This window comes from Stenella coeruleoalba (assembly GCF_951394435.1).
Source record: "Stenella coeruleoalba genome assembly, chromosome: 6".
In the NCBI taxonomy this organism is placed as follows: Eukaryota; Metazoa; Chordata; class Mammalia; order Artiodactyla; family Delphinidae; genus Stenella; species Stenella coeruleoalba.
This window is the reverse complement of record NC_137151.1, coordinates 98,687,523-98,709,128: the sequence shown is the minus strand read 5'-3', so window position 1 is coordinate 98,709,128 and position 21,606 is coordinate 98,687,523. Positions and strand designations below refer to the sequence as shown.

General features: G+C 38.9%; 1 protein-coding gene across 2 annotated transcripts in view; it reads right to left on the bottom strand.

The window, feature by feature from the left end:
- ADAM23 (ADAM metallopeptidase domain 23) overlaps positions 1–21,606 on the bottom strand; it is a gene marked incomplete at both ends in the record, with an annotated part of 161,698 nt that overhangs the window by 72,719 nt on the left and 67,373 nt on the right. For both annotated transcript variants that reach the window (XM_079924205.1, XM_079924204.1), the window contains one exon: positions 718–781. In XM_079924205.1, coding sequence (XP_079780331.1) covers positions 718–781 — 64 coding nt within the window. The remainder of the gene's footprint in view (positions 1–717; positions 782–21,606) is intronic.

The following is a 21,606-nucleotide window of genomic DNA, read 5'->3' as shown; positions in this document are numbered from 1 at the left end:
CTGGATGCAGCCATTCCAGGGATTTTCACCCTGACTGGTGGAGAGCAACTGTGTTCCTTACATACAGGTAATCTCTCTCTCTTGTTTTAATCTAAACCCACTTTTCCTTATCGATCTTCCAGGAAGAGAACAGTTAACCTCCAAATGAAAGAAATCAAGCACCCCACTGCATTTATATTACAATGCTTGGTGGCCCTGAGAAGGCTTATGTGTCCTCTTTCCACTTCAATTTCTTCCTTTGAGCAACAGAAATAATAATACCCACCTCAGAGAATTGTTGTGAAGATTGAGAGGGAGAATGTTCCCGACATCTTCCTTTCCCCATCTGTCATCTGCCCTTCATGGGTACCAAGGTCCCTTGGACTAAACAGTCACTCTAACAGCCCACCCAGTCTGATCATTCAATTTCTCTGCCCATGAGCCTAGTGCTGCCATGGAACTGGAGAGCTCTTGATACCGTTCACTTACATAAGATACTGTATGTATAACCAAAACAACGATCATTTCTTTATTGGCTGGAGTCTCTAACGTTATCTCAAACATTTGTAAATTTTAATCAATTTCTCCTAAATTTATTTTAAATTTAAAAATAATAGCCTTGTATAAGAGGCCAGAGGATTTTAGTGAGATAGACAACAAAACAATGAAGTGTGCAATGAACAGTTCTATGATTAAGTATATTTATACTACAGGATGTCCATGTGCTATTGACCATACCTTAGAGTACTGTGGTTTCCCATTTTCATAGTGAATCTCCACATAATCAGAAGACAGCAAACCACTACAAAGGAAAGAAAATACAGTGATTTCCACATCTAAGACACTTGGAGGTTTAAAAATAACCAGCTCAATAAATGGATGTGAGAGCCTTGTACACCGCAAAGCACTCCAGTCCGCAGTAAGGACAGAACAGGTTATCATCAAGAGTCTCAAATGTTATCCAGCAACAAAGCATTCCTCCGTCTGTTAAAAAAGATGAAATACAAATAATTTAAAGATGAACTCCTTTTATACACACATTCATCATTTGATTGATATGTTAATATGGAACAAACAAAAAGGCAGGTAACGGGAGAAGACAGGCTCTATATAAATCCCACAGTTACGCTCTAAACAGTTGGAATCTCAAAACAATCGTTGAGGAAGAGTACAGAGAAAAGACCAGATAGAAAATATTTTAGGCTTTTCAAGCCACAGGGTCTCTATAACAACTACTCAACTCTGCTGTATTATCACCTAAGTAGCCACAGGCAGTATGGTTGTGTTCCAACAACACCTCATTTAGGGACACTGAAATCTGAATTTCACATAATTTTCACCAGTCAGGAAATTTTTCTTCTTTAATTTTTTTCAACCATCTGAAAGTGTAAAAACCTTTCTTAGCTTGAGGTCTGTACAAAAACAGGAATGCTGGATTTGGCCCACGGGCCATAGTTTGCTAACTCCTGGAATAAAGACTAACAGTTAAGAATATAGACTGTGAAGTCGGAGTGGGGTTTAAAACCTAGCCCAGTTCCTTGTTAGTAGTGTGACCATGGGCAAGTTACCCAACTCAGCCTTTACGTGAGTCACATGGAGACAACAAAGAGTGTGAATCTCATACACACCAAGAGGATTAAATGAAAGCATCCACATGAGAACTCAGCGCTGAGGATGTGCCCAGTAACGGGCACTGCGGCCGTCACTATTTTTAACTCAGCTTCTCCCAACCCATTTCTCCCTATACAATGTGGGAAATAAGAATATGTGCCTCCGAGGCAGCTCTGGATTGTTAGGGCATCCGGGTTCCTGTTTGGGCTCTGCCACTAGAAATAATGATTATAAGAGATCACTCACATGGGCTGAACACTTACTACATCCCAGCCACTGTTCTAAGGACTATAAAGGTAGAACCCATTTAACCCTAATGGTAACTGAAGAACAACAGTAGGTTCTACGATGAGCTAGATGTGATGTGTGCCCTGCATTTAGGCCTAGATTTCCTCTTCTGCAAAAAGGTTGGAGCAGACGATGCCTCAGGTCCCTCTTGCTCTGACATTCTATTTTGTATAATTCTGCCGAGTAGTAGGTTTTCTTATTAGGAAAACTTGACACTGCTTCTTTAACAGAAGGATGGAGGACCCAATGATTTCACATCATTTTGAGAACTGCACCTGATGTGGTTCTAAAATGACCCAGTGCGGAGGGCTGGAGGAGGCTTGGACCCAGTCAACAGAATAACTGGGAGCCACGTGTGTGCCTGGTCCAGCCTGGTTTCCTGTGTGAGCAGAAGGACAACCTTTACAACATGGAAATAAAGCAGGTGCTTGTACCTTGGACAGGTTTTCCTACTGAAATGACTAATCAAACGTGTGTCTACTGATGATTCTACATTTGAAACTAATTATGGTACGTCTACTCATTCCCTTTTCAAAATCTCAATAATCGTAAAAATAATGAGAGTTCTTAGCTCTCTATACTTGAGAACACCTGAGAAGATACAGAAAATTCTTTCAGCTCCAGTTAATGAAGTCAGCACTGCGAATGTACATAAACAGGGTTGTTGTTGGCAGCATTTCTCTGAGGAATCTTTCCGCAACACCAAGAGGCACAGAGGTGGCACTAACTGTATTTTAATTACCTCTCTCTACAGGTCATTCATTATTTTCAAAATTCTCAACCACACCATCACTGGAGCATGTCTAACAGTTGAAAACAAGGTATTTTAGACCCCTACTTTTGTTTGTAATTACAAAAGCAGATAAAAATATTCTAACCATTAACTACCAAACGGATAAAGGTCACTTAAATTATCGTATTTCTATCTTTTCAAGGGCCTTTTCCCCACCATGGACGTACCTATTTCTAATATCTCCCGCATTTGAGAAGCTTTTTTTTTTAACTTATTTATTTTATTTTATTTATTTTTGGCTGTGTTGGGTCTTCATTGCTGCACGCGGGCTTTCTCTAGTTGCGGTGAGCGGGGCCTAATCTTCGTTGCGGTGCGCAGGCTTCTCATTGCAGTGGTTTCTCTTGTTGCGGAGCACGGGCTCTAGGCACCTGGGCTTCAGTAGTTGTGGTGAGCAGGCTTCAGTAGTTGTGGCTCGCGGGCTCTAGAGCACAGGCTCAGTAGTTGTGGCGCACGGGCTTAGTTGCTCCGCGGTATGTGGGATCTTCCCGGACCAGGGCTCGAACCCGTGTTCCCTGCATTGGCAGGCGGATTCTTAACCACTGCGCCACCAGGGAAGCCCTGAGAATCTTAAAGAAGAAAAATAGCTACTTTTCTAGGACAGACAGAGATAGACATAAGACCATATCCTCCCTTTCACAGAGACACTCTACTCTCCCACCTCCTATAAATAGCACCGCATCCCCATTTGCACAATCCTTCCCTCCTGTCTGATCATTCTTCCCTTAAAACTGTTTCTTTCACTTATCACAGTGTCCCCAGCACCTGGCATAACGCCTAGTGCATAGCAGATGCTTAATCAACATTTGCTGAGTGAGCAAACATCTACCAACATCCACTATACGCCAGGCCCATACCATGTGCTGGGAAGTGGGGATGAAGAATGCAACTCTCTGAAACTGAAACTAAGCAAATCAGTACAAATGTATGAGATTCACCATCTCATTCTAGAATATTATTTGTAATCTTCCTGAAAGTGAATTAATGTCAACTGAAATGTAATCTAATTACAAAAGTCTTAATGTAATTTTGAAATGAGACTTTTCAGTGAGGGGCAAGTAACACTAGAAAGGAAGAACTGAATAGCTAATCGTGTGGTGGTGTGTCTCCAGCTCCCCCCTGCAGAAAAGGAACAGGTCATCTGTATCTCTGTAGGCCTGAAGATGAGTTGTCTGGCAATCTCCGCCTGCAGATGTTCTCCAAGGCCCTTCCTCCACGTCTGCTCTCTGTAGTTTCCCTAGTAGAACTTCCTGTTGAAAATACAATGTTCTAACATGCCAATACTGATCTATTTAGCAATTATGGTCCTGAGTATAAAGAGTCATTGTACTTTCTTGATCGGCCAGTTGGGTGTTTGGCTCTGAGTTGTCTGATGACTTGGGAGGACTGATGAAAAGGAATTTCTGAACACTCTAAGTTCTGAAATAAACATCCTTTTTCTAGTCATTTAAGTTACAGAAAAGCTATACACGCCAGCTACTACAGTCCGTCTCATGCAGGTTATCTGGTGACAGAGAGGTGGCCTTGGGAGGTAAGGAGATAAATGTAGGATGGAAGTTCAAAGCAAGGTGAAAGAGAGTGGAAGAATTGGAATAAGAAAATTCTCTTTTGATTATTGTTACGGAACCTTCTTGCTCACCGCCTTCCTGGTGAATCTGCATCACAAAGGTAGTGAAAAGAACTTGAACTAGACAATGTGATTTTACTCAGCAAACGAAGAACAAGTATAAGCACCTTAATGATGCTGAACTCCAAGAGCAGGAGAATGGCAAGACTATTAAGACATGGCAAATGAGCCAAGAGTCAGATCAATGAAGGGGACTGTGGCAGAAATAATGCTGAGTGTCCACCAAATCCCATTTCATCTTCCCCTTCCTAGAACAGTAAGACTATATTTCACAGCTTTCAGAGCAGTTAGGTTGGGGTCAAGAGATTGAATTTTGGCTCATGAGATATGGGGGGAAGTAATATCTATTCTTCCGGTTTGACCATTAAAATCCATGCTTGATTATCCAAGCTCTCTCTTCCCTGGAACCCTGGCAGTCACATGCCCTGGAAGCCACATGCCCTAGATGGCATAGCTACAAGGTGAATGCAGCCTAGGTTCCTACATCTTGACTGGAGAAGAGCTTCCTAGGAAAGCCACTCAAATGGCATTAGACCATAATGTGGGTAAGAGACAAAATATTACAGTGTTAATTCTCAGATTTCATCTTTACTATTAAAACATGGTCTAAATGTTTCTAATTCCAGCATCTATCACAAAAAAAGTTTTAGAAATTTATGTTCAAAGAATTTCAGAATCATCAGCAAATATACAAAGAGGACTTCTATAAGATCTAGGCATTGGAAAATCACACAAAGAGAGAAGTTTTGCCTATACAAATATTTGTTGTAGTCCTTGAGTTTGAGATTTATGTGTCTAATGGAAGAAGGTACATGAATAGTCAGGTGGTCAAAACTCCAAAAGTTTATAGCGTACATTCCACCAAGGAGGCTCATTATGGAAAAGCCAAGGATCTGAGTAATTGGAAAAGTAACTTATCAAGAATCCCTAGTGCCTGGAAAAGTCATTAACCAAGAAGAGTGAATGACTTCTAGTTTTTTGGACGATAACTTGAATCCCTTACTTTAAAGAAAGAACTATATTCCTTCTTTTGGACAATCCTGGTCATGGCAGTCTGTGAGTGGGTTAATCAAGCAAATTAAATTGTTCAGAATGAGATGACATAGAGAACAGGGCCTTGGGCTCTAAGGAAGACTACTAGGAATGGCAAACATTGGACCACAAGATGTGGTCATCTGCCCTCTTACCAATTTCTGTTGATTAAAGAGTCCAAGGATCTGGCTTGGTAACACATTCATTCATTTAGTGACAGAAAATGCTGAGCACTATGGAGATTCTCAACTTCATGGGAAAGCAAGGATGACAGCGTTGGACCACGCCTGCCCCCTCTTCCCACTAGAAGCTTCAGATTTTTCCTTTTATACACATAACTATTTTAATTCATTAAATAATTACTCTAAGTTGTAATGAGGAGAGACACAGAATTTAAACCAGTACATTCATACAAGCAGAAGCTTGTAACTTTACTATTATCCTACTGTCCTTACATTGCTTTCCTCTTTTTTTTTTTTTTTTTCTTTTTTCCTTTGCGGCACACGGGCCCCCCACTGCCGCGGCCTCCCCCACCGTGGAGCACAGGCTCCGGACGCGCAGGCTCAGCGGCCATGGCCCACGGGCCCAGCCGCTCCGCGGCATGTGGGATCCTCCCGGACCGGGGCACGAACCCGTGTCCCCCGTATCGGAATGCAGACTCCCAACCACTGCGCCACCAGGGAAGCCCTTCTTTCCTTTTTGAACACAACAGACTTAAAAAGTAAGATGATTCTTCAACCACCACTTCTCTCAAGTCTTAAGAAAAAGTTAGACTCATCCCACCTAAAATAATTTGTATGCCAAAAGTTATTTCAGCTAGGAAATATACACTCCTTTGAGTGTAGACAATAAAATAAGAGTTTTAAAGCTGCGTTCAAAGATTGTAGACATGGAGAGGTTGAGATTTAAGAGAGTAGAAATGATACATTAAGTGGGTGAAAGTAATTATAGGTTGAATTGAGGCTTAGTGTTAAGTCAAACAAAGATGGCACGGTAGGCAAGGGCTGGGGAATGTGGGCATATTTCATAGGAACAGAGCTGGAGGTGGAGACTACTCCTAGCACAGGCAGCTTGTAGAGATGTACGCTTCTTTGAGGGTCACGACAGGAATCTAATGAGCTCCTAAACCACATAAGAGGTTGCAGTACTTCAACGTGTAGGGACTCATAAGTGATAGCCCATGCACCATAATACAGTGAAGAACACTCAAATATATTAAGAATAGGAAACATAGGCAGGGCTGCAAGTTAATAGATAGGGCAGTAGAGAGAAGAGGAATTAGGGGAGAAATAAGGGATGAACTTGAGGTGATGTAAAAGCTGAGGACCCCCACGTGATCAGCCGATAAGAGGAGCCAAGTATGAGTTCCTCTCTGAGGAAGTAGCATCAATAGAGACATTTTTACTTACACAAAAATAAAAGATGTCTAATTTCTCCTCCCCAGCTTTTAAGCCATACCACTTGAAATGGCTTAACACATTCCTAGCATGGCTGCCAGCATCTCTATAAGTATACCAGTAATTTTGAGATTCCTCTATGATAGAATTGTAGTTACTTTCACACAAATGGGTAACTTTACCCCCGTATGTCATGAAACAAAAACAATTTTAAACACAGGGAAAACTGGATCCACATAAAGATAGCATATCTTTTGAACACAGTTATGCAGAACTGAAATGCTTTGGTGCACCATTTTCAAAGCTAATAATGAATATTGTAGCTTGTTGAATATTGTTAATATAGGTTCTTTTCTGATCTGCCCAATATTTATTTATACTATTAGCAAACCAGGCTTTACATGCAGTAAAATCGCAGAGAAATAGATATGGATCTATTATCAGCCTTGCCTTCTGGTAACTTTGTCTCGAAGAAAAAAACTCTCCTCCAAGTCTAGTTTTTGCCATCTCCCAGGACAAGAGCTCCCTACTTCTTTCATTTTTCAGTCTATAGAGAAAAAGTGTACATTTGTTTATACAGTGTCCATCCTTCCCAGGTATACATGAAATAGTCAAAAGTGTAAAAAGGAAATGAATGGGAAAACTACCAGAAATAATAAGAATTAAGTAAGATAGCCAGTTATAAGATATATATGCAAAAGCAAAATACATTTCTATGTGCACAAGCAAAAATAACCTAGAAATAATCCAGGGGAAAAGTTTCTACTAACAATGACAACAGTGGCAACAAATGTTATATACGTAATTATGCATGCACACATATATGTATAGATGTACATGTACTCTGTAGCATTAATGTAATTCCAAACAAAATTCCAGAAAGCTTGTTTAACTTGATGAAATTATTCTAAAGTTCATCTTAAAGAATAAATGTTTATGACAACCCAAACATGTTTTTCAAAAGAGGAGTAACAATAGGACCTCATATTACTACTACAGTAAATGAAATACAGAGCCCTGGCCTGATTAGATGGACAGCCTAAAGGACAGAACAGAAAGTCCAGAGATTCAAGGTCATAAAAAATGTAATATATGGAAATAATGACATTTTAAATTGGTAAAGAAGAGAATAAATAGGTTTGGGACAAGTGACTAAACATTTTGGGAAAGTTAGATCCCTACATCAGATCTTACACCAAATAATAATATATGCTTTAAAGGAATGTATATTTTAAAATAAACTTACTATAAAAATATAGTTGAATGTTAGGAAGCAGAGACCATTTTATGCATGATCTTAAACCCAGAAATAATTTTTAATAATCGGTAAGACTATATAAGTTTTTTTAATTTCCATAAGTTAAATTTTAAAATACCATAAACAATTGCAAGGCAAACTGAGAAAAAACAAGTATATGAAAAACAAAGGGCTGCTATTTTTTGACATAAGGAGACAAAAACAAATAAAAACAAACAACCCAACAGAACGTAGGCAAAGAACATGGGCAGATGATTCACAAAATATTATGTACGAAATGCAATTCACAGAAAAAAGAAAACAGAAATACTAACGGTGATCAGTCATACACAAATCTACAATTGTATTAGTAATAAAACACCTGTAAATTAAAACAGCCATACGAGACCATTTTCCCCCATCAGTTCAGAAAATAAAAAATGAGTGATAGTAGCTAGATCTGGCAAGAGTGTAGAAAAACTGGCACTTTACACATTACTGTGGGGAAAATGAATTAATATGTCTTTCTACGGGACAATTTACCAACAGCCATCAATCCCTGAAAGCATGTTCACCTTAAATCCATAAGTTTTTATAATCTTATAAGAGCTACTTATAAAGGTTTCCTGAGGAAATAGCTAGACAAGAGCAAATAAACACACACACACACACACACACACCACACACACACACACACACACACACACACACAGCTATCTCGGCAGGTGATGTAGATGCGAGTAGGTTTAAATGTGCTTTTACATTACAGACGCTTGGAAACATGGGAAAGATGTTCACATCATTCATTGAAAAAAGCTAATGAGAGAATGTTATGATGTTGTCTGGTAACTTTTTAAAAGTATGTTTATACGTGTATATTCACATATAGAAAAAAAATCTGCAGAGATATACACACAAATATAACAGTAGGCTATCGCTTCCTGTAGAACTTTCAAAGGTTTTTATTTTCTTTCTTTGTTTACCCATAATTCCTAAAGTTTTTACAATGAACATACTTTTGCCTTTGAAAATGAGGAACCACAATACAAGCTATATTTTTTTAAAGGAAGAGTAACATAGCTCTTTAGGAAGGGGATGAATTAATTAACTAATTAATTAATGACTAATTTCAGGCCCAGGAAAAGAGTCACAGGCATTGACAACCACCACTAACCTCGCTGGGTGCAGTGGTCAGGCCCGGCTGCCTCCGTCCCCTTACATGGAGGTTGGGGTGAGGACAGAAAAAGAAACAAAATGCAATCCCCACCCTCAAGGTGACTATAATCTCACAGCTAAAATAAGACAGGACAGCATGTACCCTAATAACATAAATAATAAACCATCAAACTGCCCCAAAGGGAAAATTAATTTCAACTAAGATGATCAGGAAAGCAGGGCCAGGGCAGGTTCAGGACAGAGTACAGACAGGGAAATACAGGCAGGAAAGAGCAGGTCACATAGACAGGAACCAGGATGTGCAGGCAGGGAGGATATTCAGGGTATGGATAGAAGTCCAGTGGCCAGGGCATAAGTCACGGGTGGATGGTGTTTAAAAGGCAGGATTGGGACCAGGCAGTACACAGATTTAAGCAGAGGAGTTGGAACTTCTGAAGGAAAGGGCACTCTAGCACCAGGAACTCACACTTGGAAGAGCTCAGAGTAAGCACTGCGTTTGTGTCTTCAGAAGCTGCAAAGTCTTTAGGGCCTGAGAAGGACTTAACACAGATACTGGCTCTTTTACTGGGTCAATTAGAGCCATCTGCAAAGTAATTAATGTTAGCAGCAGGAGAGAACGGCATGAGACCAGCAAAGACACTAAGAAAAGGCCTTTCCACATGTGAAAACCTGTAGATTTAACTTTCCTTCACTCATTCAATTAATGGCTGAAGACTGGATGAGAAGCAAAAAAAAACAAAAAACAAAAAAATAGATGAAGGTTAGATAAAGAAATGATTTTTAACAAAAAGTAAAGATTATTTCATTTTTATTTAAAATTTCCATTTCTTTTTTATTTGTATTAATGCAGTTAGTTTTATTTTTTTAATTTCTATACAATTTTTAAAGGTTACTTTCCACTTACAGTTATTAAAAATATGGGCTATATTCCCCAGGTTGTACAACACATCCTTGAGACTATCTTACACCCAACAATGTGTACCTCCCACTCCCCCGCCCCTATGTTGACCTCCCTTCCCACTGGTAACTACTAGTTTGTTCTCTGTATCTGTGAGCCTGCCTCTTTTGGGCTATAGTTTGTTGTATTTTTTAGCTTCCACATATAAGTGATACCATGCAGTATTTGTCTTTGTCTGACTTACTTCGTTAGCATAATGCCCTCCAAGTCCGTCCATGTTGCTGCAAATGGCAAAATTTCTTTAAATGTTTTTACTGTGAATTATAGATATTTGTCCTAAAATTTAGTTATGCAAATACTAGCGTGAACAGCGATTTTATGCTGTTTTAGTAAAGAGTAAGATTTTTGTAGAACAATTACAGCTGTCTTTTGTGTGCTCTCCTCCTCCTTTTTACCCTACCAAGGAGGAGCCTAACCATTTCTTTCTCTTGTGTTGACACAGTCTGAGCATGTACGGTATCTGCTGGCTGACCTGAGACCCAAGGCCTCCACAGAACCCGCACGGCCCTATAAAGGAAAAGGCATTTGACGTTGTCATTTCTCTGTACTGATCAGAAAACAACATTCTGTGCAATCATGGGATCCTTCATACATAGAACACAGGGACCTTTAGAGATGATAACCGTGGTCCTTCTAAATACTAGATATGTTTATGAAATTATCAGAATATAGCAATTAGAAACACAGTTCTGCAGTAATATCAAACCAGTAAGCAGCTAAGACCACCACATAGCAAGAAGAAGAGGAGGAAGGAAAAGGAGAACTTCTTTGCGGTTTCTTCAAGACACTACAAAATTACTCTTATACAAAGTGACACCTATTTTTTAAATTAGCACTTTAGAAAAATGATCTTCAAACTTCTGAGCATATTTCATGGCACTGAGAAATTATTCACTGGGTCTTTAATCGTTTAAAAAATAAAAGTCATGATGTCCCTAATTTCTCTAACCAAAGAGATTTTTTCATTCTTCCAAGTTATGTACCATTTCAAAATAATGACAACAGACCTCTGAAAATTATAGAATTTATTGGAAAAGGTACCATTAATTTGTAGCTTCTTTGGAAAGGGGATTTCTTCCAACTAGCATGGACTTTCCGATTCAGTATAGGTCATTCGAGTGTTAACTAGGCCTTTTTCACTCTGCTCACTGTTATACCCTCAGTCAAGGAAGAATGCCTGAACTAAACAGGCACCCAGGAGCGATTTGTTGGTTGAATTAATGAACAAATAATTAATGAATGAACAGGTAACAGAAATTAGGAGATCCACCTCCTAACCTGACTCTTACTGTCTCTGAGTCCTTCGAGAAGTCCCTAACATTGTGGAACAAGTTTTCTCCCTTACAAAAACCAAGATTGTTGGATTATAGGATCTCTAAGGAAACTTCCAAGTCTAAAATAGTGAATGCATGACTGCCATCATCTCCTACCCTAAAAGTATAGCTGTGCTAAACTGGGACTTGGGATTGTTAACACACACATCTCGTCCATAATATTTGGTACCTGCTTTATCAAATAATCAACTGTCTGTATATTGGGATGACTTCAGGCCAACGTTTCCAGAATGGTGCTAAAAAAATGGTTGCATTCATGTTCCATTTATACTGCAAAGAGCTGCTTTATAATTTTTTTTTCTAATTCTACATATTTCTATGTACCTCAACCAAAAAAGAACACCTCAATTTCCAAGAAGGAAGGTGATAAACTCTTCCTACAGATTAGATTAATAAAGAACAAAAAACTTTTACATAGAAATTAAACTGAGCCATGATCAAGATCTGCTAAAGCTACATTGTATAAACACCAACCTATTTAAGGGGTGTGTTGAAAATCAGACCACACAATTACAGTACTGTTACTTGACTGAAACTAAAAATAAGTCAAAAACTTAAAATCAACTATCATGCTTTATCATAAAGATATTGCAAACCAAAGAAAACAGGGAAAAATAAGAACTTATCCTGTGTAAGTGGCTTATGATAAGCAAATCTGATGACACCTGATGTCATTTTGAAAGACATGTATACAACAGTGACTACAGCTGTGTAATTTACTCTATTCCAGTTTTATTCTATCGTCTGGACATTTTGCATAATACTAAAACTGAGTTTTTATCTTTCAAAAGCTACCCAGATCATTAGTTATTTGCACTTGATTCTCTCTTAAAATTCATTTTAAATAATGTAAAGACAGACACCTTCCTTCTATTTTAAGAAATATAATGTGCCAGTAATAAAATCAAGTCAGTGGTGGCAGAAAAAAGCAGAACAACAAACCTATAAATCAGAGTTTTAAGACAATTTCTGTAAATGGGCCTTTCCTCCAGCCAGACAACTTTCATTAAATTGCCTTAAAATTTTAATTCCAAGTAGATAATCTTACCCACCGTCACCATTAAAGTGCCTCTCAATGTTTGGAGGAAAAGCAAAACCTTTATAAGATTCTAGAAGCAGCCAAATCTCAGAGAGACTGACACAGAAAAAAGGAGAAACTATTCTATTTAGGTTCTTTCAGAGAAACTATTTTTAGTTTAATCCTAAAACCAGACATTTTTAGAACCCTGGTGGAAAGTCTAACAATTAACTGTGTGATCCATAGTGGTAAATTCACTGCGTATCAATAGTATATTCAAGGATCATGAGTACTTAGGGTTGGGGATGATGATGGGGAAGAAGAAAGATCCTAAGTGAACTGATTCACATCCAAGAAAGCCGTACCAAGGTTGGTAATTCACGACAGGGATAGAAAATGGAGTGGACTACCTTCAGAGAAAAATCCAGAAGCTAATAGTCTGGTAGAGTTAAAACTCTGGGCCAAGAGCATATTCAGGAGTTGAAATGCATATAGAGTCTAGAGATCACACCAGCATGTAAACAACAGATAAGTAAATGAGATTCTCCAAACTACCATCCCACAGACATGGCAGGTACCATGCTGTATCCATAGATCTTGGTATTGCCACCTACTCAGAGGAAGCATCTAATCAAGTTCTGTGGCTGATGAGTCCAGGAAACTCAGAAGAAATAAAAGACAAGATGGCACGTCACACTTTAGTCAGAGGAATCCTCAGGAACTCGAGGGTCCTACAAGCAGAGCTCAGCCCCCCCAGGTAGGCAAGGTGAGGCCAGAGACAGTCCGTGGCAGAAGCAACAAGAAAACTGAGACTCAGACTACTTTCTCTCTCTCTCTTTTTTTTGTTTTAATTAATTAATTTATTTATTATTTATTTGGCTGCATTGGGTCTTCGTTGCTGTGCACCGGCTTTCTCTAGTCTCAGTGAGCAGGAGCTACTCTTCGTTGCGGTGTGCGAATTTATTGCAGTGGCTTCTCTTGTTGTGGAGCGCAGGCTACAGTAGTTGTGGCACACGGGCTCAGTAGTTGTGGCTCACAGGCTCTAGAGCGCAGACTCAGTAATTGGTGGCACACGGGCTTAGTTGCTCCGCAGCATGTGGGATCTTGCCGGACCAGGACTCGAACCTGTGTCCCCTGCATTGGCAGGCAGATTCTTAACCACTGCGCCACCAGGGAAGTCCATGTCTCTATTTTTTACAGCTAAGTATCCATGAAGTCAAAAGCCAATCCCAGGGATGGGATGGAGGAAATGTTTTGGTGAAGGGACACACAGAGAGCTTCTAAGATACTAGCCATGTTCTATTTCAACCCGGATGGTGGGCATTATACAAATAGTCATTTTATTATTCTTCTTTAAACTGTAAAAATATATTTCCACTCCTTTATGTGTACATTTTATAACTTTAGTAAAATAAAGAAAAAGGAATCCAAAATATCTGCAAGTAATAAAAACAGAAGAGCCTAGTCCAATTCTGACATTGACAAATTTGAGTACGAGACAACTTGAGCCAGAAATGGACCAAGGAAAAGGCACCTGGAATTAGAAAGTTATCACTACTAAGACCAGAGGGGAAAAAGACTTTAAAGAACAAGTGGGAGGTGAAAAGCACAGAGAGAACAAAAGGCAACTTTCTTCTTCTCTAAAAATAGCAGGCTTATTAGGCCACTTTTAGAGCCAGTGCTCACATGGGAGTCCATTTCTATTAAAAGAATAAAACTTAGAAAGGGAAAAGAAGTTCCTGGAGGATACCAAAGTATGGAAAAGAAAAGTTCAGAAATGTAACAAAATGTAATAGACCAGACAGAATTTGAACTATATATGACTTTATTATCAAAATATTTAACTCTCAGACTAAAGAGGTAAAGGAACAGAAAATGAGAGGGTGAGGCAAAGAAAATCCTTCCACGCACTGATTTTCTGCTGAACTACACTTAAAAAGTAAAGAGTGTGTGTGGTATAAGGTTAAGTAAACCTCATAGAGCGCACTGCCATGGCACATGACTGCTTTCCAAATAAAGTGGCAAAAGATACCATCCTATACCCTTCACTGAAATACTCAAACTTAAATTTAACTTTAAAAAAATCCTCATTTTCAATCACCAAGACTAACATCGCTGGAAAACATCAATCTCAGTTGTTTTGATAATCATTTACAATCACATTTATGAATTCGTAATGCCAACAAGTATCTTCCTTTTCTCACTCCCACATTTTTCCATTGTTTAAAAGACTTATCTGTACACAGAAAGGTGGAACTTATGGATGACAACACCAACAGTGGGTCCGAGAACAAGCAAGACCTGTGTCACAGCTCTAGGAAGGTCTACTCATGTTACACAATACAAGCCACTTCTAGACGTTTTCTGCTCAACAAGATAAAATCTTCTCCAGAGTTCCTATTTTTCATCAAAGACAATGTATTACAGTGTTAGACATTTAAAACATCCAATAATTCTAAAAAAGGTTATTCGAGGAGTGTTTTCACATGCATGCTCTGAGGGTCAAATCAGTATCTCTATTTTTATACACAATTTTTTAAATCCTAGGGCCATGTAATGGCACTTAACAGCCTTTTTGGATGACTAAGAATATCTAAAACCAGAGAACAGTTTTGAGATGACTAATAACTTAAATACCCACACTAAACTTCAACCCCAAATCAGAAAGGATGAGTGAAGTAATAACATAATGAGGCTTTTTCCCTTTTTTCCATGCCTCAGGCGCAATCATTCCTATAATTCTTAACTAGAAAAGAATTTTAGTTTGCTTATCCTTTAAGAGGATATTAAACAGCTTGTACAAAAAATTGAAAGATAATTCTCATTTTTTATCCCATAAGCTCAGATAACAAGCATGTGGATATCAGTTCTCTTTAGCTCTTTTTTTTTTTTTTTTTTTCTTGGCGGTACGCGGGCCTCTCACTGTTGTGGCCTCTCCTGTTGTGGAGCACAGGCTCCGGACTCACAGGCTCAGCGGCCATGGCTCACGGGCCCAGCCGCTCCGCGGCATGTGAGATCTTCCCGGACCGGGGCACGAACCCGTGTCCCCTGCATCGGCAGGCGGACTCTCAACCACTGCTCCACCAGGGAAGCCCTCTTTAGCTCTTTTATCTGGATTCTAGGCATTGCATCATTTTCTAAAGTTGCCTAAATTCTAACACAGTTGTCACTGAAACAAACCCCAAACCCCAGTCATCTCCACCTAGTGTTGGATAACTCAGTGAAAGTTCCTAGTTAATAGACCCTCATTGTTACTAAGTCATCCATTCTACAAATTCACTATAAATCCGTTCTGCAAATTCACTATAAATACCTAAGAGAAATACATGATGGTCAAAATACTTCCAAAGACTGAAAATGTTCCCCTCCCTCCCACTTTCCATCTTAGACTATCATTGATTTTTTTTCCATGTTCATATTCCTACAAGGATTACAAACTCCTCATAAATTACAACAGAAGAATAAAAATTAGAGGAACAAAAAACTACTGCATTTCCCTATAAAGAGAAATGGTCCTAATTTCAAGCTACTAAAAACTATGAAGCTAAATACTGGGAAATTTGAGCCAACATACCTCTTCCCAGAATTTGAATAGGTCAGAGCAAAAATTTCATATCCAACACAGTTATTCTTCAAGTATAAGATTAATAAATATTTTTAAGCATTCAAGAACTCATGAAATCTATCTTGCACCTATACTCTTCAGTTAATTCTGGTCAAGCAAAATACAAATAATCCGGGAAGAATGGAGAAACCATGGTAAGAGGACTCAGAGTGGGTGCTGAATCCCTTAAGTAAAGAACGAATGCTTATTATGGAAATTGTGGTTACTGAGCAAAATGCAAATGTTATACACCTTGACGATGTAAAAAGTATTATAACTAACAGGTGAGGAAGGAAAGTGGAAAAAGTATAAATGTGTTCATTTTATCTTCATTCAAATATACAATTTAGTTGAAATAAGTCTTTTATTCTTTTTTTTTGATGACTCCAAACAATGTTCTTCACAACTTTGGTAGGACATTTTTAGCAAGTAACATTTCTTGTTATGAAGAAATATTCATCTCACCTTCATACATCTCTTTAATTTCACTTGTTTTCTTTTGTTAAATTTAGTATTCATTATATTTGCATTTTGTTAAGTGTAATCATTTATATTTAAAATATTATTATAATATAACCCCATTTTTGCAAGCTATCTACCACACCTTCTATCTGTATGCATAGAGTTTTCACGAAATAGAGTGTACAAATAATAGTAATGGTTACTTCTGAATGGTAATTTTTAACTTTTCCTTTGCATTTATTTTGTACCGACTTTAAATTTTATAATGAGCAGTATCATTTTATGAAAACAACAAAAAATTTTCATCAGAAAACTGCTTTTGATGTAACAGCTACTCTTCTATGTCTCAGAAGTACAAAGATTTCTGACAGTGAAGTGGAAACTAACAAACATTCACCATTAGCTGCTTCTCATATAGTAGTTGGGTAACAGCACACCTGTAGCTTCAGTGTGGAGGATTAAGAGGTAACAGGGGAGATCCATTACTTGGGATAGCCATTACTTCATCATGGCAAGCTGCCATTTTAATGAACTCCTGCTTCAGGATGGAAGTCAATTAAGGCAGCTTTGCCAGCAATCTCAGAGAGAAAATGTGAGAAAATTATCTGCAGAGCTACTAAGGTGTTGTGTTTTGTTTTTTGGGTTTTTTTTTTTTTTTTTTGCGGTACGCGGGCCTCTCACTGTTGTGGCCTCTCCCGTTGCGGAGCACAGGCTCCGGAGACGCAGGGTCAGCGGCCATGGCTCACGGGCCCAGGCGCTCCGCGGCATGTGGGATTTTCCCGGACCGGGGCACGAACCCGCGTCCCCTGCATTGGCAGGCGGACTCGCAACCACTGCGCCACCAGGGAATCCCCTGGTTTGGTTTTTTTTGTAGATAACGAATGCATGTTTATTGAAGCAAAGGAGGAAGTACAGGAGGCCCAGGCTATAGGGAACTTTGTTCCTTAGAGGGAGAGTTACACTTCTCTAGTTAATTTTCTCTTTTTAACATCTTTATTGGAGTATAATTGCTTTACAATGTTGTGTTAGGTTCTGCGATATAACAAAGTGAATGAGCTATATGTATACATATATCCCCATATCCCCTCCCTCTTTCGTCTCCCTCCCACCCTCCCTATCCCAGCGCTCTAGGTGGTCACAAAGCACTGAGCTGATCTCCCTGTGCTATGCAGCTGCTTCCCACTAGCTAGCTATTTTACACTTGGTAGTATATATATGTCCATGCCACTCTCTCACTTCGTCCCAGCTTACCCTTCCCCCTCCCCGTGTCCTCAAGTCCATTCTCTACGTCTGTGTCTTTATTCCTGTTCTGCCCCTAGGTTCATCAGAACCCTTTCTTTTTCTTTTTTTAGATTCCACATATGTGTGTTAGCATATGGTATTTGTTCTTCCATATATGTGTGTTAGCATATGGTTTTATTTGAACCTCCATACTTTTCTCCACAGTGGCTGTATCAATTTACATTCCCACCAACAGTGCAAGAGGGTTCCCTTTTCACCACACCCTCTCCAGCATTTATTGTTTGTAGATTTTTTTATGATGGCCATTCTGACCGGTGTGAGGTGATATACTCACAAAAGGTGCTTTTGTTACAAGTCTATGTTGTCACTGACTTCTCAGAAATAAGACACAATCTTTATTACCAAATACAAAATGCTTACGTCAGCACCTGGAACTTGCCAGTGCCTGCTAACATCTACCTTAACTAACTGACATCTAAAAAGCAGAAGGCTTTACTGAGCCCTTTTCTAAGTACTATTGAGGAAGTAATTTAAAAATGAACTAGGCAATTAGAAAAAAAGAAAAAAGTTATCTTTTTATCTCTTCTTCCCCCTTCCCTCCCTACCCTTACCTCCCCTGGAAAACAGACCTAGTAATGAAGGAAGCCCAAGCAGGCTGCACAGTGATCACTGCCCTGCAGATCTGTGCTCTATAATCACTGTCTGTTCCCAGCTTATAAAAATAAAGGCTGGAATAAAGTCTACCTGGAAAAAAGGGCACTCCTGAAAAGTTTAAAGACACCCACAAATGTAAAAACATGTTTGCGTTTTTTATATCAGCGAGACCAAACACAAGCATTAGACTATGACTTTAAAATACACAGCATTGGACATTCAGACAAAATATCATTAAGTGCATTTTCGAATGAAGCCCTTGGGAAAACTTCATACAGTAAATCCTATCAGGCAAGGATCTGACGGCAACTTGTCATCCAGAATGCCGTGACTTTGTCAACTGTCAAAACTTTAAATACACTTTCTTCTTGTTAAAAAAAAAAATAGCCCTGCCTTTATTTCTAACTATGGCAATGCTGAAAAGCAAGAGTCCTTAAATAGATGTGAATTTCCTTTTATTGCAAGATAATGTATAATTCCAGAATATTTTTCAGATCCCCTGAATACCTTTTTACTTTTTTTTAAATGATTTCAGCCATCCTGTCCTCTTTAATTTATACTTCTAGGTTTAGACAATCATTCATTTTGACAAATGTCTATCTTTCTGTGTCAAAATACAAGTATGGTTGACTGGAAAACAAAATTTTTCTCATTCTACTTAGACAAAACTAAGGAACATAACGACACATCTGTTAAAGACAAAAAGGTTGTTTTGTCAGTAACAGAGAAGTTCAATTTTCTTCCAGTTGATAATAAAACATAGGAGGCTTTATCCTGCCAACAGCAAACATCTGTAAAAATAAAAAGAGTGTGGGCTTCCCTGGTGGGGCAGTGGTTGAGAGTCCGCCTGCCGATGCAGGGGACACGGATTCATGCCCTGGTCCTGAAGGATCCCACATGCCGCGAAGCAGCTGGGCCCGTGAGCCATGGCCGCTGAGCCTGCGCGTCCGGAGCCTGTGCTCCACAACAGGAGAGGCCACAACAGTGAGAGGCCCGCATACCACAAAAAAAATAATAAAATAAAAATAGAAAGGGTGGATCTCAACACTAAGACAAAATTCAAATGCAGGTAGCCTGTTTACCTGGAAATGCAAATATAGATTAAAGCTGTAACTGAGGAAAAGTTAGAAAGAGCAAAGGCTGGAAAGTGGAAACATAGGAATATTAAGCTGTATGATAGCTTGTGTTGTGAGTAGGTGAGGTAGCCCTGGAGAAAGAGTCCTAATTGAGGTTCTCTTCTACCTAGCAAAAACACCAACCACTTGGTGAACCTCAGGAACAGAGGCTTCATTTAAGACCATCACATTTCACTTTTCAGCTGAAATTACTACTGTTTGTATCCTCCCTCTCCCTCTCCCTCTTTATTCCCCCCACCATCCTGCCTTCTCTGGGCTCAGCATGTGGTAACGAATCTATTCCCATAAGCCCTTTCCTCTGAAAAACTTACTCAAATATAACAAAGAATCACCATGTAGATAAAGACCACTATCTGAAGAGACTGTAGTGGTGAAAAAGAATGCATGGTTTGTCTAGAGTCTTAGTAAGAAATTCAAAAACCCTGGTGACCCCCCTGAGAGTCAGATGTTAATTCAGGGGAAAGAAATGATGCTGTCTTGTAAGAGAACTCTAAACGTTAAATCTAACCCTTCTTAATGTGATGATCCATTTTATAAAATGTCAACACACAAGTAAATTGAAGCCAGACGTTCCCAGGAGTCAGTGTAAATCTGAGTTGCCCCACAAGATACCCAAACTCTCTCTCTCAAGGAAAGTAAAAAGCTGGGTGAAAATCTAGATTTCCTTACAGCTAAATGGGGTTACCTCTCTAGAGAGAAAATGGAGCTCTAGAGCTAAAATGAGGATTAAATCCCAGGGTTACCACTAACTAGATGTGTGATTTTCAACATGCAACAGCTCTCTAAAATATGATACAAACAAACTTATCTACAAAACAGAAATAAACTCACAGATATAGAGAACAGACTTGTGGTTGCCAAGGGGGAAGGGGATGGGGGAGGGAAGGATTGGGAGTTTGGGATTAGCAGAAGCAAACTATTATATATATAGGATGGATAAACAACAAGGTCCTACTGTATAACACAAGAAACTATATTCAATATCTTGTGATAAACCATAATGGAAAATAATATGAAAAAGAATATACATATATGTATAAATGAGTCATAAAAGAAATTAACACAACATTGTAAATCAACTATAGTAAATTTTTTTTTAAATGTGCAACACCTAACTTCTCTGTGCCTCAGTTTCACCATCTATAGAGGGTGGGTAGTAATGTACCCATCACTTGGGTTATCGTGAAGATTAAATGAGTCAGTTCACATATGACACTGTGAACTGCAGCACACCCTGGAAGTGATCAATAAGTCATTTATTATTGTCATTTTTGCCTGAATTCCAAGTCCTGCTAACTTAGTCTGTCTGGTTGCTGATACTTCTGGAGGTGAAAACCAGATCTAAACCATTGTTGTTAGAAGCCTTAGTTTGCAAATATATACCCATTTGCAAATTCAGTCACTGGGAGGCTTGGTAGTCCCTTCTTTGTTCTGCAAGCCACCTGGCTCTACCAAGGTCAGGAGAGGAAACTTTATGGGAATCAAGTCTGGTATTTAATATCTCAAAACCTACCTTCTCAGTTCCAGAATCCTCATCAAATTTCTGATATACTCATTCTTTCTTCTACTTTACCTGTGCTATTTAAATAATTTGAAATATTTAGGTACAGAGTGTACGGTTGAATAATAATAATTTGAAATATTTAGGTACAGAGTGTACTATGAATCCATAGTCATATACATAAGAGCCCTATAGGCAATGCCCTCCATATTGGGAAAGGAGAATGACAAGAGCCAGAAGTTATGGGTCCTGGGACTCAATGTATACCAGGGTCACCTTGGGCAAAACAGCCTATTTTTGAATTTCAGGGTCTTCATCTGTAAACGGTGAAATTTGGTGCAAACTCTGTGACTCTACAAAGTATGTATCAAATTGATACATACGTTTCTACAGTTATTCTGTTATAATAAAATAATACCCCTTATTTTCCTCAGATTCATGATACTCTTAACCACCTGGAATGTGGCCAGCGTGCAGGACACAAAGCAAAAAGGCTCACTGAGTCTTTGAAATCACTATTTTAAAGGCAGGGTATCTCTTACACATGGCTAAAGGAGACC